Below are 26,220 nucleotides of genomic sequence, written 5' to 3'. Positions count from 1 at the left end.
GGAATCCAAAGTTTGCACACAAAAACCCTGCCATTAAACTAAAAAAGTACTTATAATAGGTTCCGCTACCCTATTTGAAAATAGGGGTAATGAAGATGAAGTGGTCAAGTGGGTTAAGGCATCAGCAATCATCGAATACCAAAAACCAGTTTTTTCGTTTAAATTTCAAGTGAACCTCATGAAAACCTACCATTGCATTACAGATAGTAAGCGCAATGCAATGATAGATTTTCATGAAGATTGTTTCAATTTTGAGCAAAAACTGGTTTTGAAAATTTGCAAAACGATGACGGTTATTTTCCTCTTAAGTTGAGTAAACATTGAATTAATCATTAAGCTATAAATTTTCCAATTCTCTAAAAATTTGAAACATTTCATGTAACTCAAGTTAAATGTTCGGCTCGAAAAAACTGTAGCGTATTGATATGGTGAGGAAATAAACAAATATTCATTAGAACGTCAACCTGTTGTATTTTTCCAGTATCGAATGCTAGCTTGTGCAAGAGTTTATTTTAATGAGTATAAAAAAAATTCTTAGCAGTTTGACGGTCAAAATTGAATATAATCTCATACAGATTGGTTGAGTATTGTAAAATTTATGTTGCATTATAAGAGCAATTCAAAAAAGTGTCCGATAAGGGTAAAAAAGTCAATGATTAAATAAAATGAAAATGTTTGACAACGCATCTTCAACGCATGCGATCCAAATGGCTGAGTTGAACAGAAGAACAATGTCATGCCACATGCCAAAAAGAATCATTATAAGGCAAATATCTTTGTAAAAGCAAGTCCGACATGGGTAGTAAAGAGATAAAAAATTATGAATTACGTAAAAAAAATAGATGTTCTTTCACGTTAGAGGAAATTGCATGGTATAACGTATCTAATGAAAATAACAAAAAAATTTATTTTGCCGAAAAATTGATCTTGCTCCTTGATTTTTCCTGATGTAATCTAGTAATGCTGATCGATATTGGCATAACTCTCACCATGATGTGGATGATGAGCATGGCCAACGCGTTGAACATGCGGCTGGAATCCAGTCTTGTGATCCGAGCTGTAGTCAACAATACGGTGAGTTCCATCGGCTTCATCCAGAGTGTATTGTCCCTTAACGTGATCTCCATCGCGGTGCTCCCATTGGCTTTTGTGATCGTGGGTGTGGAAATCCTTAACTCCATATTCGTACTTGTACTTGGGATAGCTGTAATAGTCTTCAAATGCCGATGCGACTACGGCAAGGCAGACAACCAAAGCGATGAGCTATTCAAAAATTGTAGAAATATGATTAGCTATAATATTAATATATTTTCTCAATTCTGGTCATTCATCACCTTGAACATTTTATGCGCTTGTGATATGAGCTGCTCAACAATATGAATGCAAAACTGAAACTGATGCTATGTTTGATATGTATCAATATATTTATACAAATTGATTGTCTTCTATTATATAACTCAAAAGCAGTTCAATCGCTCCGCAAACTATCCGGCCGATTCCACATATCGTCAAGTGCCATGCGGCTAATTAATTGAAAGTGCATGTTTATATTTGCGCTTTAGGTTCCGTTTTCTATTAACCTTGCCTAGAAGCAGGGCCTTCTAGTTCATAGTCAGAAATGCACGATGATCATAACAAAACAATGAGAAGAAAAAAACTATTTAATGGTGATTTCACCTTTCACTTTAGCATAGGTTTCGAATAAATTATTTCAGAACCTTCTTACAACATATTCTCTCTTGCTTGACAGACTGATCAAATTTCCATAGACAAAATGATGCAAAGAACTGCTGTCTAATAAACATGATCTCAAAAAAAAAAAATTAAAATAAGTGAATGAATATTTTTAGTAATATATCTAAAGTAAGATAACGCCAGTACACGTATTAGAAGTTATTAAAAATCAGTTTTCGTATTTATATATGAAATACCCTTTTATACATTTCAGTATTCACTATCCACAAATCTTTGATTCATTCTTATAAAGGTGTACATTTAACGATGGAGCAGTAATTCAAAGGATGATTTTCGCAATCGAAGTGGTCCAACAATTTTGGCTAGAAATATACAGTCGACTGTCCACATCACGATGGTCTACATCTCGATTACTCTCCCTATGTCGATGATTTCTTAAGTTGTTAAGAGTTGACTGTATCTCAGTAAGTTATTTTGACCGTTTATTTCTTTATAAGTTCATATATTATTCAACCTTATACGTAGATTATCATTATAATCAAAAGAAAGAAACGAATGTTTTTATTATCTAGATTAGTAGTCTAATCAGAATTTATTTATTTATGAATTTCTCACTTTAAGAATACTTAAATAGCTCTTCGTATTTTTGTAGCATCCATTTCATGTAATAAAATTTTGTGCCTATAACGCCACTGACCAAAGACTTTGATACATCCAAAATTATTTTTTTTAGGTATATTAAAAACCGAATATAGCACTATAACAGGAAATTCCATGGAGCACAGTATTTTCATCGATCTGAACTCTTAATGGATCTCTGATCCATCGTACTAAATTCGGTTTTTTTTTATTTACTCATGGGTATTCCACTATACAGCTCGAAGATTTATTATCAAAACTTTTGTTTAAACAAATGGCCATGAGAAAATGGGAAACATTTCTTTAAAAAATATGGTTTGCCACTTACAGTGGTCTCACTATTATGGGTAATTTTCATTTGAACTACATGTGGAACAGAGTTACTTATATTCGTAACTACGTGAGCCATAACAGTGTGAGCAGTGAATAAAAAAACGGAATTCACTTTCATCAAAATGATCGATTTTTAATTCAATCATAAGTGAAGGTAGTAAATATTTCCAAAAATATTTTTTATTCCGATTTTGTTCTGCTCCTCGTGTATTTCTGCCTTTAAACTAAGCAGTATCTTCTGGGCAATGTATATAGAAAACGGAACATAGCACGCAAAAACAAACATGTACTTTCAATTAATTTGCCGCATGGCACTTGACGAGGTTTGCAATTGGCCGGATGGTTTACGGAGTGATTGAAAAGTTTCAGAGCTCTCGAAAAGAAGAAAATAAATTTGTATAAATATTCTACTCCTTACCAAGAACGTCATCAGTATCAGTTTTGCATTCATACTATCGAGTAGTTCGCAACTAATCTCAAGACACGCATCAAAATGTTCAAGGTAATATAGATAACCTAAATCATAGATGGTGTTGACCTTCTCACTTATCGTATTCCTGTAATGTTTTAATAGCTCATCGCTCTGGTTGTCTGCCTTGCCGTAGTCGCATCGGCATTTGAAGACTATTACAGCTATCCCAAGTACAAGTACGAATATGGAGTTAAGGATTTGCACACCCACGATCACAAAAGCCAATGGGAGCACCGCGATGGAGATCACGTTAAGGGACAATACACTCTGGATGAAGCCGATGGAACTCATCGTATTGTTGACTACAGCTCGGATCATAAGACTGGATTCCAGCCTCATGTTCAACGCGTTGGCCATGCTCATCATCCATATCATGGTGAGAGTTATGCCAATATCGATCAGCATTATTAGATTACAGCTCGAGAAATCGAGGAACAAAATTAATTTTTTGCAAAATAAAGTGGAATTTTGTTATTCTCATTCAGTACGCTAATCCATGAAATTTTCCGTCACGTGAAAGAACATCTAAATAGTAATTCGTAATTCAGAACAGTCTATCACTTAGTTCATTATAACCACCTGTTCGAGAGCATCTCATTTCTTTCTGAACGTCATTTTGGACGGACAACACGAAGAAATAATCGTTCAAATCCGTTGATTAATTTCCAAGCCAACTAGTGTCATATATTCCATTCCATTTGATAGAAGATGGGACCTACTATTCAGGGTTTTGGGGATTTATTTTCCAATTGTTTAATAGTCTGAGGCAGAATACCTAACATGCCCCCTCAAAACTGCACTAAGCGATCGTCATCTGTACTGCATGTCGCTTAAGCAGTTTTCCTGGACAATTCACCAATTATGTATCGTTTTCAAATACTTGGAAAATGTTTCCCGTTGCCTCGAACATGGGCTCCGTCTTTAGTCTTGTTGGCTCTTCTTGATGATCACCGTATCTTGAACCTTGGATATGTTCCTAATTCTTTTCCATGTAGCTTGGCTTCATATATTTACTTTCTCTGTCCGAGCCAATTTTCGGACTGTGTGGCTTCCATCGGTGACATACCTAGAGCGCTATTCCATGTCTCATTTTAGGCTTCGGGTGTGACGTTTCGCATAAAGACGTTTCGTATAAGGACTTTTCGCATACGGACGTTTGACATAATGGATATTTGGCTTCTTTAAAATGCTACCTGTTCTTGCATGAAATTGATTTATGCGAAACGTACGTTATGCCAAACGTCCGTATGCGAAATAGGTCACTCCCATAGGCTTTCATAACTATTTTTAGACGAGCATCGCAACTACGCTCGAGCAGAAGAAAATAACTACTGACTAATATCAAATTGAGGTATTCCATACCAGATAATTTCCAATACTTACAACCTGAATGAGGTATGAATGAGCCCTGCATAAGAGGTAAAATACCTCAAATAATACCTTCTGCATATTCTACAAATACCAAGCTGATAATTAGGTCAAGTATTGTAATACCTAAATAATACGTGATGGATTTTCATATAAAAGTGATTTATTCCAAAAATAGTTCAATACCTCCAGCAGTCCTCAATATCTACCGAATACCAAAATGAAGTATTTTTAATTGTTTTAAACATTTTTTTCAAATACCATTGTAATACCAAAATGAGGTATTGACAACTGAACAATATCTAATTATGGTATAATACCAAAATATGGCATGCATAAGTTATTGCGAGTTATTCTTTCCTCCTCGGGCGGTCATGGATATTGACCACAACAGCTTCTGTGTCATCCTGGACTGTCTGGTCATCTCTGGTCGGGCTCTCAAGGGCACTGATCCCGTTTTTCTCTTCATACGCCCTACTCAACGCATCGACATGCGGAAGTGTTGAGCCCTTGGTGTATTCCACTGTGAAATCAAAAACCTGGAGTCATTCCAGTCATCTCTCTATCCTAGCCGATTTGGTTGCCTAAGGATGGCAGAGTTCTGCTGTCTGCTAAAAGCATCTCGAATGCTTCCTGATCTTCATCACCCCACTTAAACTCTTTCTCTTTCTTGAGTAGCCTGCAAGGATGGAAATCTAGTGATCATGGCAAAATAAATTATGCATCGCGGTTGTTCTTTATCGTGCGATCATAGTACCGTTTTGATTCATATTACGGACACTTAAGGCTTCAGTAAAGTACAACTAATCACTACACATATAAATTGAATCGTTCTGTAAAAAACTTTAGCTTAATCAGGCCTTGCAAACACTAAAAATTCGAATGGTGGGTGAAGATTCGGATTCTACATCTTTAATTAACTTTAATCAATAAAAATGTTCGGCCTCTTCATGATTTTTATTCCGGACACAACCACACTTTCGCTTCATATTCCGGACACTTTGATTCGAATTCCGGACAGCTCTTGAAAAACACAATCAGAATAGTCAAATAATTAATTAAACGCACTTAACCGTTAGAAAGACGTCAAAACTAATTGAACATTGTAAATTTTCATGGATTGCTATGTGAATTGTTTATAAAAATCATCTTTAAAATTGGGAACTTTTCGACGGCGCATTTTGAAACATTTCGAGTGAAATCTTTCCCATACAAAGTAGAGTGTCCGGAATTTGAAGCTGTCCGGGATTCGAATCAAAACGGTAACTACGATTAACCATTAGTCGTCAAGTCCTAACAACAAACTCCGCTCTGCGACAAATGAATCGCTCGGCATGTTTGCTAACGATCAATTGTTCGCAAACCAAAGTCATCACTTTTGGGGAATTTTTTCGTTTTTTTTTCCGCGATCTACCTTGGTGTATGTCATTTAAGATTCGAATGTCAATCGGGTATGGAAAAATTATGCCGTAAACGCGTTCTGATTCATGTTAATCGCGACTTGTAACAACATCCGACAAACGGTTTGTCCCGCGACAAACAGTGCATCAGATGCTCTATTTATCCTTACTATGCACGCGTGATGAGCTGTTCGAATCATGCTTCTGCAAGAGCAACGGCCCTCTTAGACCATTCAAATACTATGTTGTTAGTTGCTAGAGGCGTTTTTTTCCATCCTTGGTAGCCTGTGAAGCGGACGAGCTATGAACGAACCTGGGAATGAACTTTCCGATGAAATAGGCTGATCTTGAGAATCATTAAATGGTGCGGGATCGGTAATCTCCTGACTGCTTCGGAATTGTCTAGAAGTAGCTCTACCTTATTAAAACTGAGCTTATATCCTAGAAACTCAACTTCCTCCTAGTTGTATACCGATTTCTCACTGTTTATCTTGACCTTGTTATCTGCCAACAATCTGCCAACATTTCTCAGCTAACTTTACGGTTTTAATGTGTTGAACACAGTTTGATACAGATTTAGTTGAATATTTTAATATTCACGCTTCAGAATATTCATGCTTCAGAATATTTTAATATTCATGCTACAGAATAATTCGAAAACAAGTCTGATGGTGGTAGAATGATCAATGATGAAATAAATTGAACACGGTTGAAAACGTGTTTTACGTTTCATAGATGGCTGACATTAACAAGTGTCAATAACAAATTGACAGAGCTGGACAAAGGAACAGGTTGGAGCTGCTAAGAATGTCACTGCATAAGTATCGTACATTCGAGAAAGAAACAGTATAAGGCAAATTTCTTTGTAAGAAAACGCAAACCTGACCTGGGTAGTATAGCGGTGAATAATTATGGATTACGAAACAATTTAGATGTTCTTTCACGTTAAAGTAAATTTCATGTTATAACGCATTTAATGAGAATAACAAAATTTCACTTTATTTTACCAAAATCTTGATCTTGTTCCTTGATTTTCCCAGATGTAGTCTAGTAATGCTGATCGATATTGGCATAACTCTCACCATGATATGGATGATGAGCATGGCCGATGCGTTGAACATGCGGCTGGAATCCAGTCTTGTGATCCGAGCTGTAGTCAACAATACGGTGAGTTCCATCGGCTTCATCCAGAGTATACTGTCCATGCACATGATCTCCATCGCGGTGTTCCCATTGGCTTTTGCGATCGTGGGTATAGTAATCCTTTACTCCATATTCGAACTTGTACTTGGGATAGCTATAATAGTCTTCAAAGGCCGATGCAACCACGGCAAGACTGACAAACAGAGCGATGAGCTATTAAAACACATAGAAATAAGATTAGTGAGAAGATTGATATCTTCTATGGTTTAAGTCCGTAACACCACCTTGAACATTTTTATGTTTCTTCTGCAGAGAGCTACTAACTACTCAATGAAATCAATGCAAAACAGTAACTGACATCATATCTGGTAAGGAATAGAATATTTATACAAAGTGATTGTCTTCTCTTATGTGGCGCCTAAAACGTTCAATCGCTTCACATACAACCCAGTTCATTACACACCTCATCATTTGCCATGCGGCTAATTAATTGAAAGTGCTTGTCTATTTTTGCTCGAAACGTTCAGTTTTCCATTAACCTTGCTCCAGGCACTACCTGATTTATAGACATAACTGTACACAACCCACAACAAAACCATCAAATTAATGCTATCCTCTTCTCTCACTTAAGCTTTAGTTTAGAACGAACATCATTAGATTTCTTAAAAAAGATTCTCTAATCATTCTCACGGTGTCCTCAGGAAATCCTCTTTAAAAATAGTTAACAAGGTCTAAGAAACAAACATAAGATTTTCCGGAGAAACGGAAATCATCGAGAGAATTTTCTGCAACATTTCCGCACGGATCTATAGCTGCATTTTTCGAAACCATCGCTAGAGTGAAATGAGTTTGGTTTTGTTCTAATGGTTTTGTTTTGATCACCGCCCATTTTCGCCTATAAACTGGGCAGTGCCTGGGGGTATCTGAGCAAGGTTAGTAGAAACCGAGCTAGTGCGCAGAAATAGACATGTACTTTCAATTAATTAGCTGCATTTGATGAGGTGTGTAATAGGCCGGAATGTATGCTAAGCGATCCAACGATTAAGGGGCTGCAGAAAAGAAGACAATCAATGTGTATAAATATTTTATCCTTTACCACACTTGGTATCAGTTTCAGTTTTACTTCCATATTGTTCAGTAGTTGGTAGCTTAGCGCACAAAACGCACAAAAAATGTTCAAGGTGACATAGAGAACTTAAATCATAGTCGGTGACATTCTTATCACTAATCATATTCCTGCAATTTTTGAATAGCTCATCGCTCTGGTTGTCAGTCTTGCCGTAGTCGTTTCGGCCTTTGAGGACTATTACACCTACCCCAAGTACAAGTACGAATATGGAGTGAAAGATTTATACACCCACGATCACAAAAGCCAATGGGAACATCGCGATGGAGATCACGTGAAGGGACAATACACTTTGGATGAAGCCGATGGAACTCATCGTATTGTTGACTACAGCTCGGATCACAAGACTGGATTCCAGCCGCATGTTCAACGCATCGGCCATGCTCATCATCCATATCATGGTGAGAGTTATGCCAATATCGATCAGCATTACTAGATTACGTCTGGTAAAACCGAAGATTTTTATCAATGATTACCGCCAAAAATAAAGAGAAATGTTGACATAATAATGGGATATCTTGTACAACGAACTCTACATTCATGTGAAAAATAACTACGTTGGTCTGGTTGCGAGGTTATGCCAAAAAGAAGAGGAAGGATTTTGAGAGGATGTCAATGCACTTTGGGATAAAAAAAATCAGGAATTTTTAATCTGTGCAACGAAAAAAGAGGTGCCGAAATTAGTCATTTGGAGCCCTGTTAGAATCTCTCACTGAGTTTTCTAAAATAGTTAGAGCCTGGGAGGGAGAAACCAATACAAATTTTGTGTACTTCAAAGTGAGCACAGATTCTGCTGTCACGAACTGTGAGCCGAGATCGTAAACAATGGACAAACATGATAAAAGCACGTTATTGATCAAACCATTTTTTGCATATTATCAAAGGTGACAAAAATAAAAAAAAGTATTGTAATACGCATCATATCACTTTTTTGAATGATTATTAGCATAGAAAACTGTGGCCCTTTTATCATGTTTGTCCAGAAAAAGTAAGAGCTGCACAACAAATGAAAACCAGCGATTTTCACCAAGCCTGCCTTGATTGTCGTTGGCAAGCTGGAGTTATCTTGCAGTTTTAAAATAAGTTGCTCCATATTTCGTGTGTAGTATCTGTGCCTCCCTCCCAGGTCAGAGCTACTGTGTAGACCATGACATGACATTTATTCACAATAACGTAGTTTTTGAGCCGTTGAAAGGTGTTAGTGCCTAATGTTCTGGAAATGTCCCTCTTGAATGCCATCAGGTATCTTTATCTATCCGGTGAACATTTTCCCGGAGTTACTACAATAATCTCCAAACTGAAACAGGTGATACATTCTGTTAAGTGAATTTGTTTATCGGCATATCGGTCCATTTTGCTCGAAGTAAGAGGGAGCATGGAGAAGAAAGCAATGAATACTAGATGGATAGGTACCGTAAGGGAACGGCGAGAGAAATTGGATTAGATGTTGAAGAGGGCATACCATATTAAACAGTATTACTTGAAACGTCACTTCCTTGTGGCTAACGTCCCCTATGGGAACGGCTTGGGTGTGTTTTGAGAATGACACTACCAAGACATTCTGTTAAGTAGATCAACTTTTCATTAACCTTCCGGTTGTCGCGCGAATTTTTGTAACGCGAGTAGTCGCGCGTTGTACTTTGTACAACACGCTTGGTTTTACGAATATCCCAGGAGCCTGACTACTTAGAAAGATGGCGTCTTCGGCAAAGTGGTTCAGTGGCTCAAGGGCTATAATTGATTGAGTAAGTTGATTCTAAATTTTGCCAACAGGTGACGCTAGTGAGCATAAAACAATTGTTTTGCAGATCTCAGGATCATGACCACTTAGAAAGATGACATCTCCGTCAAAGCTGTTCAGTTACACAAAACCTTTCTTTGTTTAATCCTTGCAGTTCGAGATTAGCTAAAATAACGATGATCTTTGAGCTGTACAAAGTACAACAGCGCGACAGCCCGAAGGTTAATTATTTGATGATTCTTGTTTTTCTCCAAAATTTCATTATGGAAAACTATGAATACCCTTTCAAATTAGTCTTCAATCCGGGATTCCCACCAAATGTTTTTTTTTTTTAGAATTGATAGAAGAATAGCGAAGTTAGAGAATATTGAAACTTCGGTGTTGCACCCAGTACTGAAAACGTTAATGAATAATTATCTGGTTTTGAAGTGACCTCATTTCGCTTGCAACAATACTTATACACGAGTTTAACGAGTTTTCAATTTAAAATTCAATAAATCTTATTGGATGCAAAGACCACGTCAAATAAGCATTTTTTTTCCTTGTTATTAGAAATCAATTTCGACTAACGTTTGGGAACTATCGAAGTTCCTTTTTGAATGTAAAATTATGAATCAATTACAAAATAGACATGTTAAGGAGAAGAAAGCTCTTTCAGCTTTCTGGTTGGTACACCATCAACATCAAAATCAATATTTCCGTATAGCAAAATTTGACAACATATTTCAAACCACGACATAAAAATTAACAAGGCAGGCTCTTTAATGGTGTAAACATTGAATTTGGTTTTAAACATGTGACGTCACTCCTATCGTACCATATACCATCTAGATCACTAGATTATTTTTTTCACAATTTTTTTTGAGACGGATAGGAATGACGTCATCAAGTACCTGTCAGTTTTCGGAATATATCAACTTCTCAATATAGTACACCGTGCATACTTCAAACAATCAAAACCGTCAATTTTAAGAAAAAAGATAAAATATGTGATACTAATGCGGAAAGATCATGTGCCTATAATTGTTTGAACAGCATAACTCATAGAAACATGCCTTATTTGAAAGAAGGGGAATTTATAATTGAAACATCACCAAATTGAATGCCAACAATAATTGTAACAACATCATTCTATCGAATAGATTATGTTTGAAAGAAACAATAAATTTATGGTTCTTTGATATTGGATGGATCTTCTAGCAGAAAAGCAATTATAACGGCATACATTTGAAAGCTTTTCTATATAATCACATTTATTATGTTAAAACAAATCTCGCAAAAGGGACCAAGAAAGGAATTATTGTTCTTTTGGTTTCCCATTTCGGTTTGTGGTGATAAAAAAGCATCACAGTAGGCAGTTTGCCAGCTGACAGCTTTTACAGTGGCCGTTCCATTTGGCACGGCTCGTTTTTTGGCATAACAAAAATGCATATACAAAAGAATGGATGATGAACCAGTCACCAATTTTGGTTATCTCAATGTTTCTGTGGGCCTTTTTGATGTAAGCCGTTATTGTGTTTAAAATAGGAAAATTTAATTTGTGTTCATTATTTAGGCGATAAAAGTTTTGATAAAAATAAACTTTCGATTTTGGCGCGGTTTGATTAAAAGAACATGAAAATATTAATGTTAATGTGTCGTGGGCTACCTTAGATTGTGCAAATCGTCATTTTATTTATTAAGTAAACATCTAAACAGAAAATATTTCACCCATTATTTCATATTTATCGCCACAATACTCGGTTCGTGGCCGCATCCCTCCATCCTCGGTTCGAAGACTCCAAGTGGTTGCATGCCCTCCTCGAGCATCGTCAATGTTTCAAGCTTATATAGGACTACCGGTCTAATCAGCTCATTGTAGGGGGAGATCCCCCAGTACCGGACACTTAAGCCACTAAATTCATAATTCGAAAACTATTGATTTTATGGGCTCGTGTTACCCATTTATGATAAATATTATCATTTTTATAGTGTACAAAAATTAATTTGAAAATATAAATATGAATTTCGACATCGCATTTTGATGATGTATTTTAGTACCATATTGATCGTTCTTGAAAGGTGGCACCCAATACCGGACACAATCTGGAAATGCCTCAAAATCTGTAAATTTGAACACCATTTTATTTTTTTTTTTTATTATAGGAATAGTATATAATTGCCAATTCAATGCATTTGCAACATTAACAAGAATAATATGAGTTTTGCTTAGTTTGCAAGATGCCTATCAACAACCTCTTCCATATATGATGAAAAATAGCACATTTTACGATGTTGTTCTGAATGTTCATTCTTCTTAATTTTATTGCATGTTTGATACCATGATCGAAGGAACCCGTGAAAAATGAAAGTATTTTGAGACACTGACGCAATAATTACAAATATATCATATAACAAATCAAGCTGTCCGAAACTGAGGGACAGGAGGTGCTTAACGAAAATTGTAATTTGTCCATATTTAGTTCAATTATGGTACAAAATACATTCATACTATCAAATAAGGATTATGTTCGATCATGCTTGCGTGATCTAAAGTATTTTTTCATATTCAAAATAATTACTAAATACGCTCAAAATTAAGAGAATACGTCAATTTTTTTAAAGATTTTCAAACTTTTCTACTTTTTTAAAAAGACATGCATATTTCAAGGATGTGTTATTCTACGCAAACATTAGTCTACATAATAGCTTTCTTTTCTACTAATACATCATCTTGATTGGACCATGATTTCTCAATGTTTCGACTTTGTCCGGTATTGGGTGCTGTCCGGCACTGGGGGATCTCCCCCTACATGGTACACTTAGCAGAGATGCATTTTGAACGCTCATGTTCTGTAAGCGTTCATAAATGTTCCTTTGATTGCTCTCGTGTTCATGTTCAGTTTTTGAACAAACACAAGGATCACTAGACTGGTCGTAAATTCTTGTTTTCCGAAATTTTTGACAAGCTCGCATTTACGTACTTTAGCCTTACAGTCCTACGACTCCTCCACAGAATCAACCTCTTTTCTACTTTGATTTTAGTACCATTGATTAAGCCATGGCTGCGCTCCTACAAAAGAATTATATTCGCTAATTAAGCAAACTGAAATCTGGGATGGATGATCTAAAGTCACGCATGTAGATGGACTTGTATTTCCGTTCTTTGGAAGAAAACCGCAAGAATCCGGAGGGCAATTAAACGATCAGTTCCAACGTAGATAAATGGCAGGCGCAGTAGCAATACTTAAAAGCTTGTTAAGCTGCATATCGAATATTGGATGTACCGTAAAACGGGGTATCTTTGATAATGCGGGTAACTTTGATAGTGCGTAACCCACCACATACTAAGCGAAATATCATAATTTCTGTTAATCACTTAAGCAAAACGAATGCAAAACTAAAGAATATTAGTATGACACTTCATGTAAGAGCGGTTTTCATTTGAATCAAGAACATTTGAGGCTTTTTATACGAATATTGAAAATTGACACAATTTTAGCATTTTCGAAACGCTTACAAACAATCTGTTCTACGATCACTATTTGATGTGGTTTTGAATAGTTGGCCACTTATCTTTAACAGCCTAGTTATCGTAGAACTTGAATACGGTCTCAAATCTCTTAGCGTAAACCATGTTCACAAACTGGGACCATTTTTGTAATCTAAGTCAGAAAACGCCTAGAGGTATGCAATGCCCTACAAATGTTCGTTATTCATTCAATTTCCCAAGTAACCACAAGCATTATACCATTGCATTAATTTGATCGAAAGTCAACATTTTTTGCAATAATAATGTTATCATGCATTTATTCAATAACTGTCAAGCAATGATCCATTTGATTAACATTATAAATGCTTTGTAGCATTATTTTAATTCAGCATTATGTTTAGCGTTTAGAGTGAATATACAGTTATGCTGTCATACAAGATTACGTAACCTCATTGAACGCACTCGAATCTGTAATAAATAAGTAAGACGATCGAGCACGTTCGCCCTCGCTCATTACGTTTTGTGGGATATGGAAGAACAATTTTTATAATGAAATGACTTTCTTCCATCTCGAACCCCCATTTCATGATCTAAGGATATATTTATTCGTTCAGAGTTATGTTGTATTTCATCTATGAGATTCTTTTATTCATATGGAGCGAGAAGAAATGTCGATCAATTTCTACCCCCTGAAATCTTTTCAATGCGCTAGGGCTTTGTTTTGTGGATTGAGTCCTGTTATTTCCTCTACGAGAAAGAATGGTGATCAAATTCTTTCTATTGATGTTTCATTTGCTGAGGAAAAGAAATCATTGTTGCTCAATCGTCAAAGAGAATTCTTTCTATTCGTAATAACTGGGCGAATAGTAATGGTTAGGACACACAGTAGCATCGTTTATAAGGAACTTTTATCCTACCTTATCACATCAGCAGCTTTAGCATAGGACACCAACGCGCCCGGCATCCAGCACACCATCATCCTAGTTGTGGGTTCGAATCCTGATTCCAACAAAAAAAAAATCATTGAGATAGTACAGAAAACCAAGGTAGCCAATGGACTCATTATTTTGTTTACTTTTAACGCATGCCCTAAATATACATAATTTTAAGCTAATATACATCATGAACCCTAAAAATACAACTATAAATGCTTCAGTAGGGCTTGTGCATTAAAACTGCTTTGCCAAGTATTGCGTTAATTTGGTTATTGTGGGGCCCTTTCCCACTTTAATTATGCTTTATAAAGCTCTTAAAGATTATGTCACTTTGAAACAAAATCAGATAGCACACTATAGAGCAAACATAAAGTATTCATATACAGCTTCGTGGTTACTTGGGTTTGTTCGATTCAAACTTCATTATCAAAGTTACCCCAAAACAGAAAACAGACTTTCGATTATATGAAAAATTATATATCCATTCAAAATAAATCTTTTGGAAATCTATCGACTGCAATCGATAGCTAGGATGCCAGTACTTGTTTTAAAAATATAAATTAAAATTCTTTGAAACAGCATGCATAAATATTCAAGTTTCCTTCGAAAAAACTATCAAAGTTACCCCGTTTTACGGTACATCATTTGTAATGCAATGAATTTAAAATATTCTGAAAATCCATTCAACGGGCAATGTTGAAAAGACAATTTTTGAAAATATAATGCATGGATTGTACGACATTTCCCAGAAACCCATTCCCCAGAATTATCCCCAGAACGCCATTCCCCAGAATGGGACATTCCCCAGAACTCTATTCCGCAGAATTCCATTCCTCAGAATAGGATTTGTTTTGTATTCATAGTTATTCTGCCTTCTTTTAAAATTGGCTGTTCTTTCTAATTGTATTTTATGTCACTTGTATTACTGTAATATTCTTTATATTCACGAAATAAATTGATGGAATTTGTTTTTTTTTGCTTTCATAGCATATTCTCTCTTCTTTTGAACATTGGCTGTTCTTCCTAGGTTTATTGTGTTCGTAATTATTTCCTTTTCACAGCAAACTACTTTAATCAATTAGAGGATGGATGCGGAACAGCATTCATCATCTCTAAGGTGGGGTTTTTACGAGCTTGAAGTTTGTAAGGAGAAAGTCATCCAAATACATGAAAATTGTCCAAACGGTTCTAATAACACTTGCGACCATAGTTGGCGCTGTAATGAACTGGAATTTCTTGATTTATTAATTTGAAGCTTCTCAAGACTGCAACAAACAGGAAGTTTTGTCTTAAAAAAAAAAAAAACAAAAATTTGAGCTATGAAAGCTAAAATTTGATTTTCCCTAAATTTTCCAGTTATTTGTGTTCACTATTTACCATTTACCTGGATTTTAACAGCCCAAAAATTTCCTTTAATTTTTTTCTGGGGAATGTCCCATTCTGGGGAATGGCGTTCTGGTGAATGTCATTCTGGGAAATGTCCTACAACCAATGCATGTTTATTCAGGAATAAGTCAAAACTATCTGAAGACCCGTGTTATAGAGTTCTGTTTGATCTTTCGACCTTGACGCTTGCTGCTGGGCAGTGCGTCAAGAAAGCTAAGTTTTTTTTCCTTTTCGGGTCGCGCGCCTTTTTGACGTAGAAGTACGTCTTTCTTCTCTATACTGGAGTGAAATTGGAATTTCAAAACCAAGAGCGTTACGCTGGCATGAAATATTTTAAACGTTTATAACTTCTCGCTGGCTTAACGAAATTTCTTGAATGGCACCTCAATCGAAAGATAAGACATCAAAGCTTCATGTCGTTTACTTACTGAATCCCACATACTTGTCCAAATAGTTTAATAACTGTTTTAAAATAGAACGTTGATTTCAAGCAAATCTATAAATAGGGGTGGCTAGAGAAAATTTGACGTCATTTGCTTTTCACTCTCCGATTGGCTCGCATCACAGCAGGCGACAGATCGGCTTGCTCTGACCGGGCGTGCTTCTCAGGCACAGACATCGATAGCGTAGGACGCCCCCGTTTGTCTTGCTTCGCTCAAATCAAACTGTCGAGCGAGCGAGAGAAGATGCCGTCCGAAGCTAAAGCCATCACCGCTGCCGCCGCCTAGAAGAAGAAGAGGAAGCAGTCCACAGGTGAATTTGCGGTCGAACTGTGAACACGGTCGGGCGAGTCATTCTCGCTTTGTGGTTCACCGCTTGTTTGCGTTCACCCAGCCATCGTCATCGCCGCCGCAAATTTCATCGGCCGAGGAGCTGTTGACCCGCGCTTCAAAATTTCGACTCGTGATGAAATCATCATTGGTGGTCAAGAAGCAATCCAGTTAGGAGCAAATACCAGAAGCCCCCTGAGTTTTGCTGGTCCGAGCAGTGTTATTTATCCGTAACAACATCGAAGCTAACAAAGCCATCGGTTCTTTTCAGAGCCATCAAATTTGTGGAAAAGAGTTAAAAGAGAAATATTTCCGACTTTATTTATAACTTCTAATATTCCTAAATCAATTTCACGGCTTTATACAAAATTTCATTTGTCATGAATAATTTATGACTCAATCATTTTAGATTGTACTCGCGGACACTGCTGCAGTGCCGTCGGGGTGAGTGCTCAACATTTCACAACGATTGTAAAATAGAGTGGCTTTTCCAACAGCGCCTTTTATGTTCCATATTTTATGGGAACACTTTGATTAGGAAAATTATCCCATGAAACAAAATTGCGACATATTTAGAATGCTTTTGAAAAGACATTCTCATTGAACAATTGTAATAATTTTTGCACCCATGAATCAGAAATTTACCGTCATAATAAAGAAAACTATTAATTATCAATAGCTCGTATTGAATATTTAGGGAACGTCAATCATTCCAACAATTCATGTTCGACCAATTTCTCACGTATTAGTATTCTCCGCAATTTTCAAGTAATTCCAAACCCAACACATTATTGGCACATTGGTCGATCCTAAAGCAAAGAGCACAAAAGGGAGGAGCATCATCTGCTATTCCAAGGTTATAAAACATGCTGCCTTCGTTGGATTCAGTTTCATTCCATTTCCGCTTACGAGCTGGTAAGAGCTCTTGCTTAGCGAGAAGTACCTCGCTGCTAGAAGTCTGCTGAGCTGTTAATCCAGAAGCTGGTTTGTGAAATCGCTCAAGATTTCAAAATTGAGCTACGTTTCCAGATTTCAACTAAATCCCTGTGATCCGCTACCCTGTTGCTGTTGTGCATTCATGAAATATTTAGCTGGTTTGTCGAATAAACTGAGAACTTATTCACATCTTCTCATTCTTCTTCTTGGCATTAACGTCCTCACTGGGACAGAGCCTGCTTCTCAGCTTAGTGTTCTTATGACACTTCCACAGTTATTAACTGAGAGCTTTCTTTGCCAAAGTTTCCATTTTTGCATTCGTATATCGTGTGGCAGGTACGATTATACTCTATGCCCAGGGAAGTCAAGAAAATGTCCATTACGAAAAGATCCTGAACCAACCGGGAATCGAACCCAGACACCTTCAGCATGGCTTTGCTTTGTAGCCGCGGACTCTAACCACTCGGCTAAGGAAGGCCCCAACATATTCACATGCATTTGAAACTTTTTCAATTTTCCATACAAAATGACCAACTTTGGTAGGTTAGATCTCAGTTATTTATGGAAATATTTTCGAATGAAACTTTCACAAAACATCAGATGTAACTTGAGTTTTAACATATATTTTTGAATAATTTTCCCAATCACTAGTTTATAAGTAATAACGGTTTGACTAAACTGTAATTTTCGACGAAAAATTCAAAACTTTTTATCTTCAAATCTGATAGCCTTACACAAAAACTATATTCAGCAAACTTATTCATCTCGTCAAAATCTACAACTTTGCTGAAGATACCATGAAGCTATTCCTTCAATCTGTTTAGTTATGTCAATTATAAAAAAAATCGTCAAAAAATTCACTTTAGTCAAACCGTTACTGCTTTTCAACGTGTGATTGGAAAAATCACTCAATAATATATGTTAAAATTTAAGTTATGTCTGATATTCTGTGAAAATTTCATTCAAATCGGTCCATAAATAACTGAGATATAGTTTATCAAAGTTGGTTATTTTGCATGAAAAATCAAAAGAGTTGCAGTTTTTTTTTCTCAGCGAAGAATCACACCATCAACGAAAATAGCGCGAAAGCAATAACCAATCGCGTGCAAGTAGCGAACGGAGTGACGAAACAACCAAGCGAGAACCCCACCACTCGCCATCGATGAACGGAGCTCGAGCAAATAAAACCACTAGTTGTTCTGTTCCCAGCTCATTCACAAATCGAACGGCATAACGAACGGATCAAGCAGCGGAGCAGCAAAGAAGAGCGCGTGAAAGCCACAGCAGTGTGCGAGTAGCGAACGGAACCAGAGAGCAACGAAGCGAAAGCAACAACTGAAAATCATTCAGTGGACGGATTAGTAGTCAGCGCCAACCGGCGACCTGTTGGAAACTAACGCCAGCGAAATATACACCATCTGCCTCTCCTTACCATTCATATTCTTGTACTTGATGAATTCAATGAAATGGTTTGGTTTGGCGATGGAGGAAAGAGTTATTTAGGATGATTTTACTTGACAAAGAGTTGTTGATAAATATTCCAATCAAAAATAGTTGTTTTGAAAAAGTTCACTTTAAGCAGAACTTTCCTCGGAAAATTTATGCTTTGCCAAAGAGTTGTTAATGAAATTCCTTCAGCAAAGGGTCGAGTTTCTCCCCACGAATATTTCCAGCCAGGACCAGTCATGGCCCCCGCTTCCAAATTTCTCGAGTACGGAAATTGGGAAATGTATTAAAATTGCGATAGATTTTAAATACTGTTCAATAAACTGTTTCTTGACCAATTGTAATGAGCAACTATTGATCTGAATTGATTTTTCTACATGTTGTCTATTGCGTTCTCGGACCATCCTCAAATTGTCGTATTGTCGATTATTCGTGATAAATCAGATATTGTATGATGCTACGAGATGAATTAAGAGATTATAGCAAGTATGTGGTAAGCACATTAAGAAATATTACTAGCTATACTGTGTTTATCACGAGAAGTTCTTACTAGCTCGAAAGTGTAAATGAAATGAACCGAATCCTGTTGTTGTTATAGAGGGATTTTAATCCGAAGGTCATTCGTCCCTTAAATGAACCGAATCTGTCGAAGATAGTATGTTTTACATAATTTGTATTGCAGACGATGCTCCTCCCTTTCGTATTCTTCGCCTTCTTCTGATTGACCAATCTAGGATAAGATACATGAAGTTGATGTCTTGGTTAGGGATTTACATATCTTGGAAAATTCACATGTGCGTTCGTATGGACAGTAAAAATATCAACATTATTTTAACAGCTTACAATCAATTAAAATCACGCATGTTTTGGTTTCGTGCAAATTTTAAATATTTCTGATCAATGTTCAATGTGTTCTGATATATACTATGACATTTGCAATAGACTAACCTGTAGAAAATTTTCAGATCAATAGTTGCTCATTACAATTGGTCAGGAAACAGTTTATTGAACAGTATTTAAAATCTGTCGCAATTTTAATACATTTTTCAATTTCCATACTCGAGAATTTAGGAAGTGTTCCCCCATTATATGATAAATCAACGATGCTGTTAGAAATACCATACAATGCTGAGTAGTATGATGTTATTACGGTCCGACGGTGCTGCAGCGGTAAATTCTCAAATTCATATAATTATGTGGGGTAAATTATGTGAACCAAATTGTAGTATACCGCGATATTTAGATCATTATAGATAAATCAGTAAATATCATCCAATAAACCCTTTTATGAACGTATGTTGGCCCTGAAAAGGGCCGATTGAGCTTGGATGCTGTGACCACAAGTTTACCACGAGTCGAAATTTAGAAGCGCGGATCGGTCAACCTAGAAATCTTGAGCGATTTCACAAACCAGATGCTGGATTGGCAGCTTGAAGATTAACAGCTCAGCAGATTTCTAGCAGCGAGGTACTTCTCGCTGAGCAAGTTCGGAGGAGCTCTTACCAGCTCGAAAGCGGAAATGGAATGAAACTGAATCCGACGAAGGAAGCATGTTTTATAACCTCAGAATAGCAGATGATGCTCCTCCCTTTTGTGCTCTTCGCTTTCTGATCGACCAATCTGGGAAATGGGTATGTGCTAATAATGTGTTAGGCTTGGAATTACTTGAAAATTGCGGAGAATGCAAATGCGTGAGAAATTGGTCGAACATGAATTGCTGGAAGGGTTGAAATTAACTAAAAATTCAATAAGAGCTATTGATAATCAATAGTTTTCTTTATTATGAAGGTAAATTTCTGATCCATGGGTGCCAAAATTATTACAATTGTTCAATGAGAATGTCTTTTCAAAAGCATTCTAAATATGTCGCAATTTTGTTGCATGTGATAATTTTCCTAATCAAAGTGTTCCCTTAAAATATGGAACATCAAAGACGCTGTTGGAAATGCCACTCTATTTTACAATTGTTGTGGAATGTTGAGCACTCACCCCAACGGCACTGCAGCAGCGTCCGCGATCACAGTCTCAAAATGTTTAGTCATAAATTATTCATGACAAATGAAATTTTGTATGAAGCTGTGAAATTGATTTAGGAATATTAGAAGTCATATATAAAGTCGGAAATATTTCTCTTTTAACTCTTTTCCACTAATTTGATGGCCCTGAAAAGGGCCGATGGCTTTGTTAGCTTTGATGCTCTTACAGATAAATAACACTGCGGGATGTTATCAGTTGATTGCCATGGTCAAACGGGGAATCCTCAACTCAAATGTATAAATTTGAGCAAGTTATTTGCTTATACGACGAACCGAAAGTTTCGTGGCGTGGAAGGCGCACAACAGTAACAGGTAGTGGATCACCGGGCTTAAGTCGAAATCTGATGATGGCGGCGATGACGATGGCTGGGTGAACGCAAACAAGCGGTGAACCACAAAGCGAGAATGACTTGCCCGATCGTGTTCACAGTTCGACCGCAAATTTTGCTGTGGACTGCTTCCCCTTCTCCTTCTTCTTGGCGGCGGCAGCGGTGATGACTTTGGCTTCGGACGGCATCTTCTCTCGCTCGCTCGACAGTTTGATTTGAGCGAAGCAAGACAAACGGGGAGGTTCTTCGCTATCGATGTCTGTGCCTGAGAAGCATGCCCGGTCAGAGCCAGACGATCTATTGCCTGCTGAGATGCAATCCAAGCGGAGAATGGAAAGCAAATGACGTCAAATTTTCTCTAGCACCCCTATTTATAAATTTGCTTGAAATCAACGTTCTCTTTTAAAACAGTAATTAAACTATTTGGACAGGTATGTGGGATTCAGCAAGTAAACGACATGACCCTTTGATGTTTTGTCTTTCAATTGAGGTGCCATTCAAGGAATTTCGTTAAACCAGCAAACAGTTATAAGAGTTCAAAATATTTCATGCCAACGTAAGGCCCTTGGTTTTGATATTCCAATTTCACTCCTGTATAGAGAATTTTTATTTTACTTTCAAACTGTGCGGCATAATCAAATGCAAACGCATTCAGTTCCCGATGGTTAGTGCCTGTGCTTTTACTGTTCATAAGACGCAAGGTGGAACTTTCCCCGAGGTCGTGTACGACTATGACAAAAGCCAGGATCAGCAATTGGTATATGTTGGTTTGTCGTGGGTTACTTCATTGCAAGGACTATTTTTGACAAACTCTACTTTTTTCAAGTTCCATCACGCCAAAGGCAGCAATTCTCCCAAGAGGGTTGACTTAAGGAATGAGCTGCAGCGCTTAGGCAATCATCGATTAGTGACGCTTTGAGACGAACTGCGTGAAATACTGGATCATAGCGGCCAAGCCTGCATATTGATGAGTATCAATGTACAGAGCCTAAATGCTCATGCAATGGATATTGCTACAGACCAAAGCACTGGACCGATTCTATCGATTCTAACGATCGAAGCACCCGAGCTATCAAACATCTAATCTACTGGAGGAGTTTGGCGAACTACAGCTGGTGCCAGAAACCGATCACCCAACCAAGCAACACAAGGAAGCAACGACCAAACAAACAAATTCAATCATCTGGCATTATTCCTGGAACACCAAAGACTGGTTCTCGGAACCACAGAACGACAAATGGTTCTTTTCAGGACTACCAAAATGAGTCCAAAAAGAGTTAACTTTTGAAAACTTCATCCGATCAATAACAACACAAAACTAGTACACTTACAAATTCATACACATGACAAATCAAATTATTAATCATCGTAGTTCTACGTCAACCCCGCGGTAATGTAATAGACATTACCCACTCCAAATTTTTTTCTGAGTGCTTTTATATAGCCGAGCAAACGAGTGAGGCTGAGAGTGGATTGTGGCTGCACAGTGAAGGATAAAGGATCAACTGGTGAGCTCGTTTCATGCTACTATTTCTAATCTATAAAATATGCATGACTACACATTTAATCGTTACAATTGTGGGACGTAAATATGAATTTTCAACAAACTATGAATTGTTCGTCACTGTGAGTGTCGACACAAACTCTGATTCATGAATTATTTATGTTTCACATTTTTTTATTTTCAGAACACCCCTTTTTACCTTTATTTTTGTAATTAAAAAAAAACTTTGAATGGTTCGACACTACAAATGTAGACTTGCGAAAAGTTCACTTTATTCAACAAACTTTGGATGGTTCGCCACTGTAAGTGTCGAGAACGGTCAATCACGGAATAGCAACCATTGATATGTGTAGTCAGTCTAAGCTAAGCTAAGCTAAGCTAACTATCTGAAGACCCGTGTTATATTTTTCGATTTGAAGGAATATATTAATGATCCATCGGATGATCCTACCAATGAAAACTCCGGAAGGTGGGTCTAGGATAGACGATATAAGAGCTGTTTTTAGAACGCTCATCTTTATGAGTTCAGCTCCGATACTATCCTAACCAGCAGCTTTATTGTTCTTGAGCTGGTGAATGGCATCCTTAACCTCCCTCAAAGTGGGGGCTGCTTGGTTTCCATCGCCCTCAGTACTGACGAAGGCATTTCCTCCGTTGTCCCATACTTCATTGCCTGTGTTCTCAGTACCATTCAGGTGTTCGTCGAAGTGTTGCTCCCACCTTTCGATCACCTCAGGCTCATCTATCAAGTTACTCCCATCATTATCCCTGCACATCTTCACTCGCGGAACTAAGCCGTTGCGGGGCACGTTGAGCTCCTGATAGAACTTACATGTTACGTGAGACTTACATGAGACCGGCACAGCTGCTCCATTTCCTCGCACTCCACCTCCTCCAGGCGACGTTTTTCTGCCGAAAGAGGTGACTCTACTGTTGCCGTTTCCGCCTATAATGTTCTGTCGGGTCCCTTGCTGCAGCATGACCGCCCGCGCTGCATTCCTACATTCCTCGTCGAATCAATCGTTCTTGAAGTCGAGTCTAGTACACGACACTGAAGACGGCCTTACAGTTGAGGTCGAAATACGCGTATCTGTCAAAGGATACAAACTCTAGTCGAATTAAATGGCATAGTACTAAATTCGGTTTTTTTCATCTACTTAAATCTCCGTTGTTTTTATTAATAGTGCAAGTGGACATTAAGGTTTCATATAGATTTTCTTTCACAAGAATAAAAAAATCATTGGACAACACATTGCATAGGATTTTCAAAATTTCACTATATTTTTGACGGTAAAGTTGATCTTGTTCTTTGGTTATACCAGATGATATCTAGTAGTGCTGATCGATATTGGCGTAGCTCTCACCATGTGGATGATGAGCATGGCCCACACGTTGAACATGAGGCTGGAATCCAGTCTTGTGATCCGAGCTATAGTCAACGATACGGTGGGTTCCATCGGCTTCATCCAGAGTGTATTGTCCCTTAACGTGATCTCCATCGCGGTGCTCCCATTGGCTCTTGTGGTCATGGGTGTGTCCATCCTTGACTCCATATTCGTACTTGTACTTGGGATAGCTGTGATAGTCCTCAAAGGCCGAAGCGACCACGGCAAAGCAGACAACCAAAGCGATGAGCTATTCAAAAATTATAAAAGGAAGATTAGTGATAAAATAAACATGATCTATTAATCAAGTCCTCAGTAGTACCTTGAACATTTTGATGCGTCTAGTGTGATGAACCACAAACTACTCAACAATATGAATGCAAAGCTGAAACTGATGCTATGTTCGGTATGCAACAGAATATTTATACACATTGAATGTCTTCTCTTCTGTAGCGCATAATCTGTTAGTCCGCTTTGCAAACAATCCGACCGATTCCACACCTCGTCAAGTGCCATGCGGCCAATTAATTGAAAGTACATGTCCATTTTTTTACGCGCTTTGTTCGATTTTCTATTAACCTTGCCCAGAAGGCACTATCTAGTTTATAGGCAGAAATGCACGGTTCACTGGCCGCATTGCTCTAAGGCAGGAAAAAAAAAATCAGATCTCCCCCACGATCAAACAATAAAAATCGATACTGCCAGCAAACAACCCCCTGACTGCTCATATGTGAATGTGCAATATGCATTTCTTGCGAGTTAATGCTTGACAAATAGTCGAGTGAAATTTTCGATCGAAAGTGTGTGGTCATACCTGTTTCAAGAATGGTCAAACAAGCCTCCAGTGTGCCACAGCGATTAGTATAAATATTCTGTGGCGATACCAACTAGCTATCAGTTTAGTTCCAGCGTTCAATCAGAACAACATCAACCCAGCCCTAATCAAAAATGTTCAAGGTATGTATGGAAACAGCTGTTTTCCAATTATGTTACAAACAACAATCAATTAATAAAGCCATTACACATTTTACAGCTCATTGCCCTAGTTGCCTGCTTGGCCGTCGTGGTGTCGGCTTACGAAGATTACCACAGCCATCCGAAGTACAAGTTTGAGTATGGCGTTAAGGACCCACATACTCACGATCATAAGAGCGCCTGGGAGCACCGAGATGGAGATCACGTACATGGACAGTACACTCTAGACGAAGCCGACGGAACGCACCGAATTGTTGATTACACCTCGGATCATAAAACTGGTTTCCAGCCCCATGTGCAACGCAAGGGACACGCCCACCATCCACATGGCGAGAGTTACGCCAACATCCATCAGCACTACTAGGAACTGATCTCTTACCAAAGAACTAGCTAATTCTTGTTTTTCAAAATATAGTCAAAATTCTAATTAATTGAATGAATTGTGTCATTATTTAGGTTACTGTGTTATCTATGTTGAGATGTTTACATCTGAGAGTAACGGGTTCAAATACCGTCGGTTTAGTATCTGTTTTAGTTTGGAAATATTCCCGACTTTCCATGGCAAAGAATTTCGTTGCGCTTACCATAAGATACTTATACTAATCCTACAATGGTCGATTGAAAAAAAAAATCAATCGCTCAGTCATAAATTGTGGAAATTCTCATATTTTAATACATTTGTAAGGTAATATCAGAATAGAGAAGAAGTTACAATACACTCAAGCGTGTGCTAGAATAAGGACTCTGCTTACCAATTCACTTGATCAACCAGGAGGTTTTTTTAATACCAGAGGAATAACCCGACCAGAGGTACATAATGAAATTTTATCATCTTTTTTTATTATGATATAAAGAATTTATCGAACAAATGTTGTTAGAAGATAGATGCAGGATAATGAGCGTAGCCAAAGAGGGGACAGGAAAGCTCTCCAATCCTGGCAGACGGAAAAAAAAATCAAAATCAGTCTTGCAACTTAGGTGAATATAAACATTTTTGAATTATTAAAAGATGGTCTTCATAATTCATGTTTACGTAAAATTGCGCCATAATAAACCTTTTTGAATAACTCTAGGAATTCGGTTAAAAATCGGACATCTACCGAAGATTTTACTCAACATCATTTGAACA

The 26,220-nt window shown here is 37.5% G+C and overlaps 5 protein-coding genes across 5 annotated transcripts; 3 read left to right on the top strand and 2 right to left on the bottom strand.

The window, feature by feature from the left end:
- Positions 1–954: 954 nt before the first annotated feature.
- Positions 955–1,343, bottom strand: LOC5571356 (cuticle protein 19). The gene is made up of 2 exons (XM_001659588.1): positions 1,335–1,343; positions 955–1,263 (listed from the first exon to the last, which is right to left on the bottom strand). The coding sequence occupies exons 1-2, from the start codon at positions 1,341–1,343 to the stop codon at positions 955–957; spliced, it is 318 nt and encodes a 105-aa protein (XP_001659638.1).
- Positions 1,344–3,160: 1,817 nt separating this feature from the next.
- Positions 3,161–3,550, top strand: LOC5571355 (cuticle protein 19). Its single transcript, XM_001659587.2, has 2 exons — positions 3,161–3,169; positions 3,242–3,550. The coding sequence occupies exons 1-2, from the start codon at positions 3,161–3,163 to the stop codon at positions 3,548–3,550; spliced, it is 318 nt and encodes a 105-aa protein (XP_001659637.1).
- Positions 3,551–6,990: 3,440 nt separating this feature from the next.
- On the top strand, positions 6,991–8,612 carry LOC5571353 (larval cuticle protein A2B). The gene is made up of 2 exons (XM_021839535.1): positions 6,991–7,155; positions 8,304–8,612. The coding sequence occupies exons 1-2, from the start codon at positions 6,991–6,993 to the stop codon at positions 8,610–8,612; spliced, it is 474 nt and encodes a 157-aa protein (XP_021695227.1).
- Positions 8,613–23,997: 15,385 nt separating this feature from the next.
- Positions 23,998–24,502, bottom strand: LOC5565794 (cuticle protein 19). The gene is made up of 2 exons (XM_001659584.2): positions 24,439–24,502; positions 23,998–24,366 (listed from the first exon to the last, which is right to left on the bottom strand). Exons 1-2 carry the CDS (start codon positions 24,445–24,447, stop codon positions 24,061–24,063), a joined length of 315 nt encoding a protein of 104 aa, XP_001659634.1. The 5' UTR covers positions 24,448–24,502; the 3' UTR covers positions 23,998–24,060.
- A 491-nt stretch (positions 24,503–24,993) lies between these two features.
- On the top strand, positions 24,994–25,534 carry LOC5565793 (cuticle protein 19). The gene is made up of 2 exons (XM_001650106.2): positions 24,994–25,073; positions 25,150–25,534. Exons 1-2 carry the CDS (start codon positions 25,065–25,067, stop codon positions 25,453–25,455), a joined length of 315 nt encoding a protein of 104 aa, XP_001650156.1. The 5' UTR covers positions 24,994–25,064; the 3' UTR covers positions 25,456–25,534.
- Positions 25,535–26,220: the final 686 nt, after the last annotated feature.

This window comes from Aedes aegypti, chromosome 2 (genome assembly GCF_002204515.2).
Source record: "Aedes aegypti strain LVP_AGWG chromosome 2, AaegL5.0 Primary Assembly, whole genome shotgun sequence".
In the NCBI taxonomy this organism is placed as follows: Eukaryota; Metazoa; Arthropoda; class Insecta; order Diptera; family Culicidae; genus Aedes; species Aedes aegypti.
The sequence above is the reverse complement of the archived record's forward strand: the minus strand, read 5'-3'. Positions and strand labels throughout refer to the sequence as shown.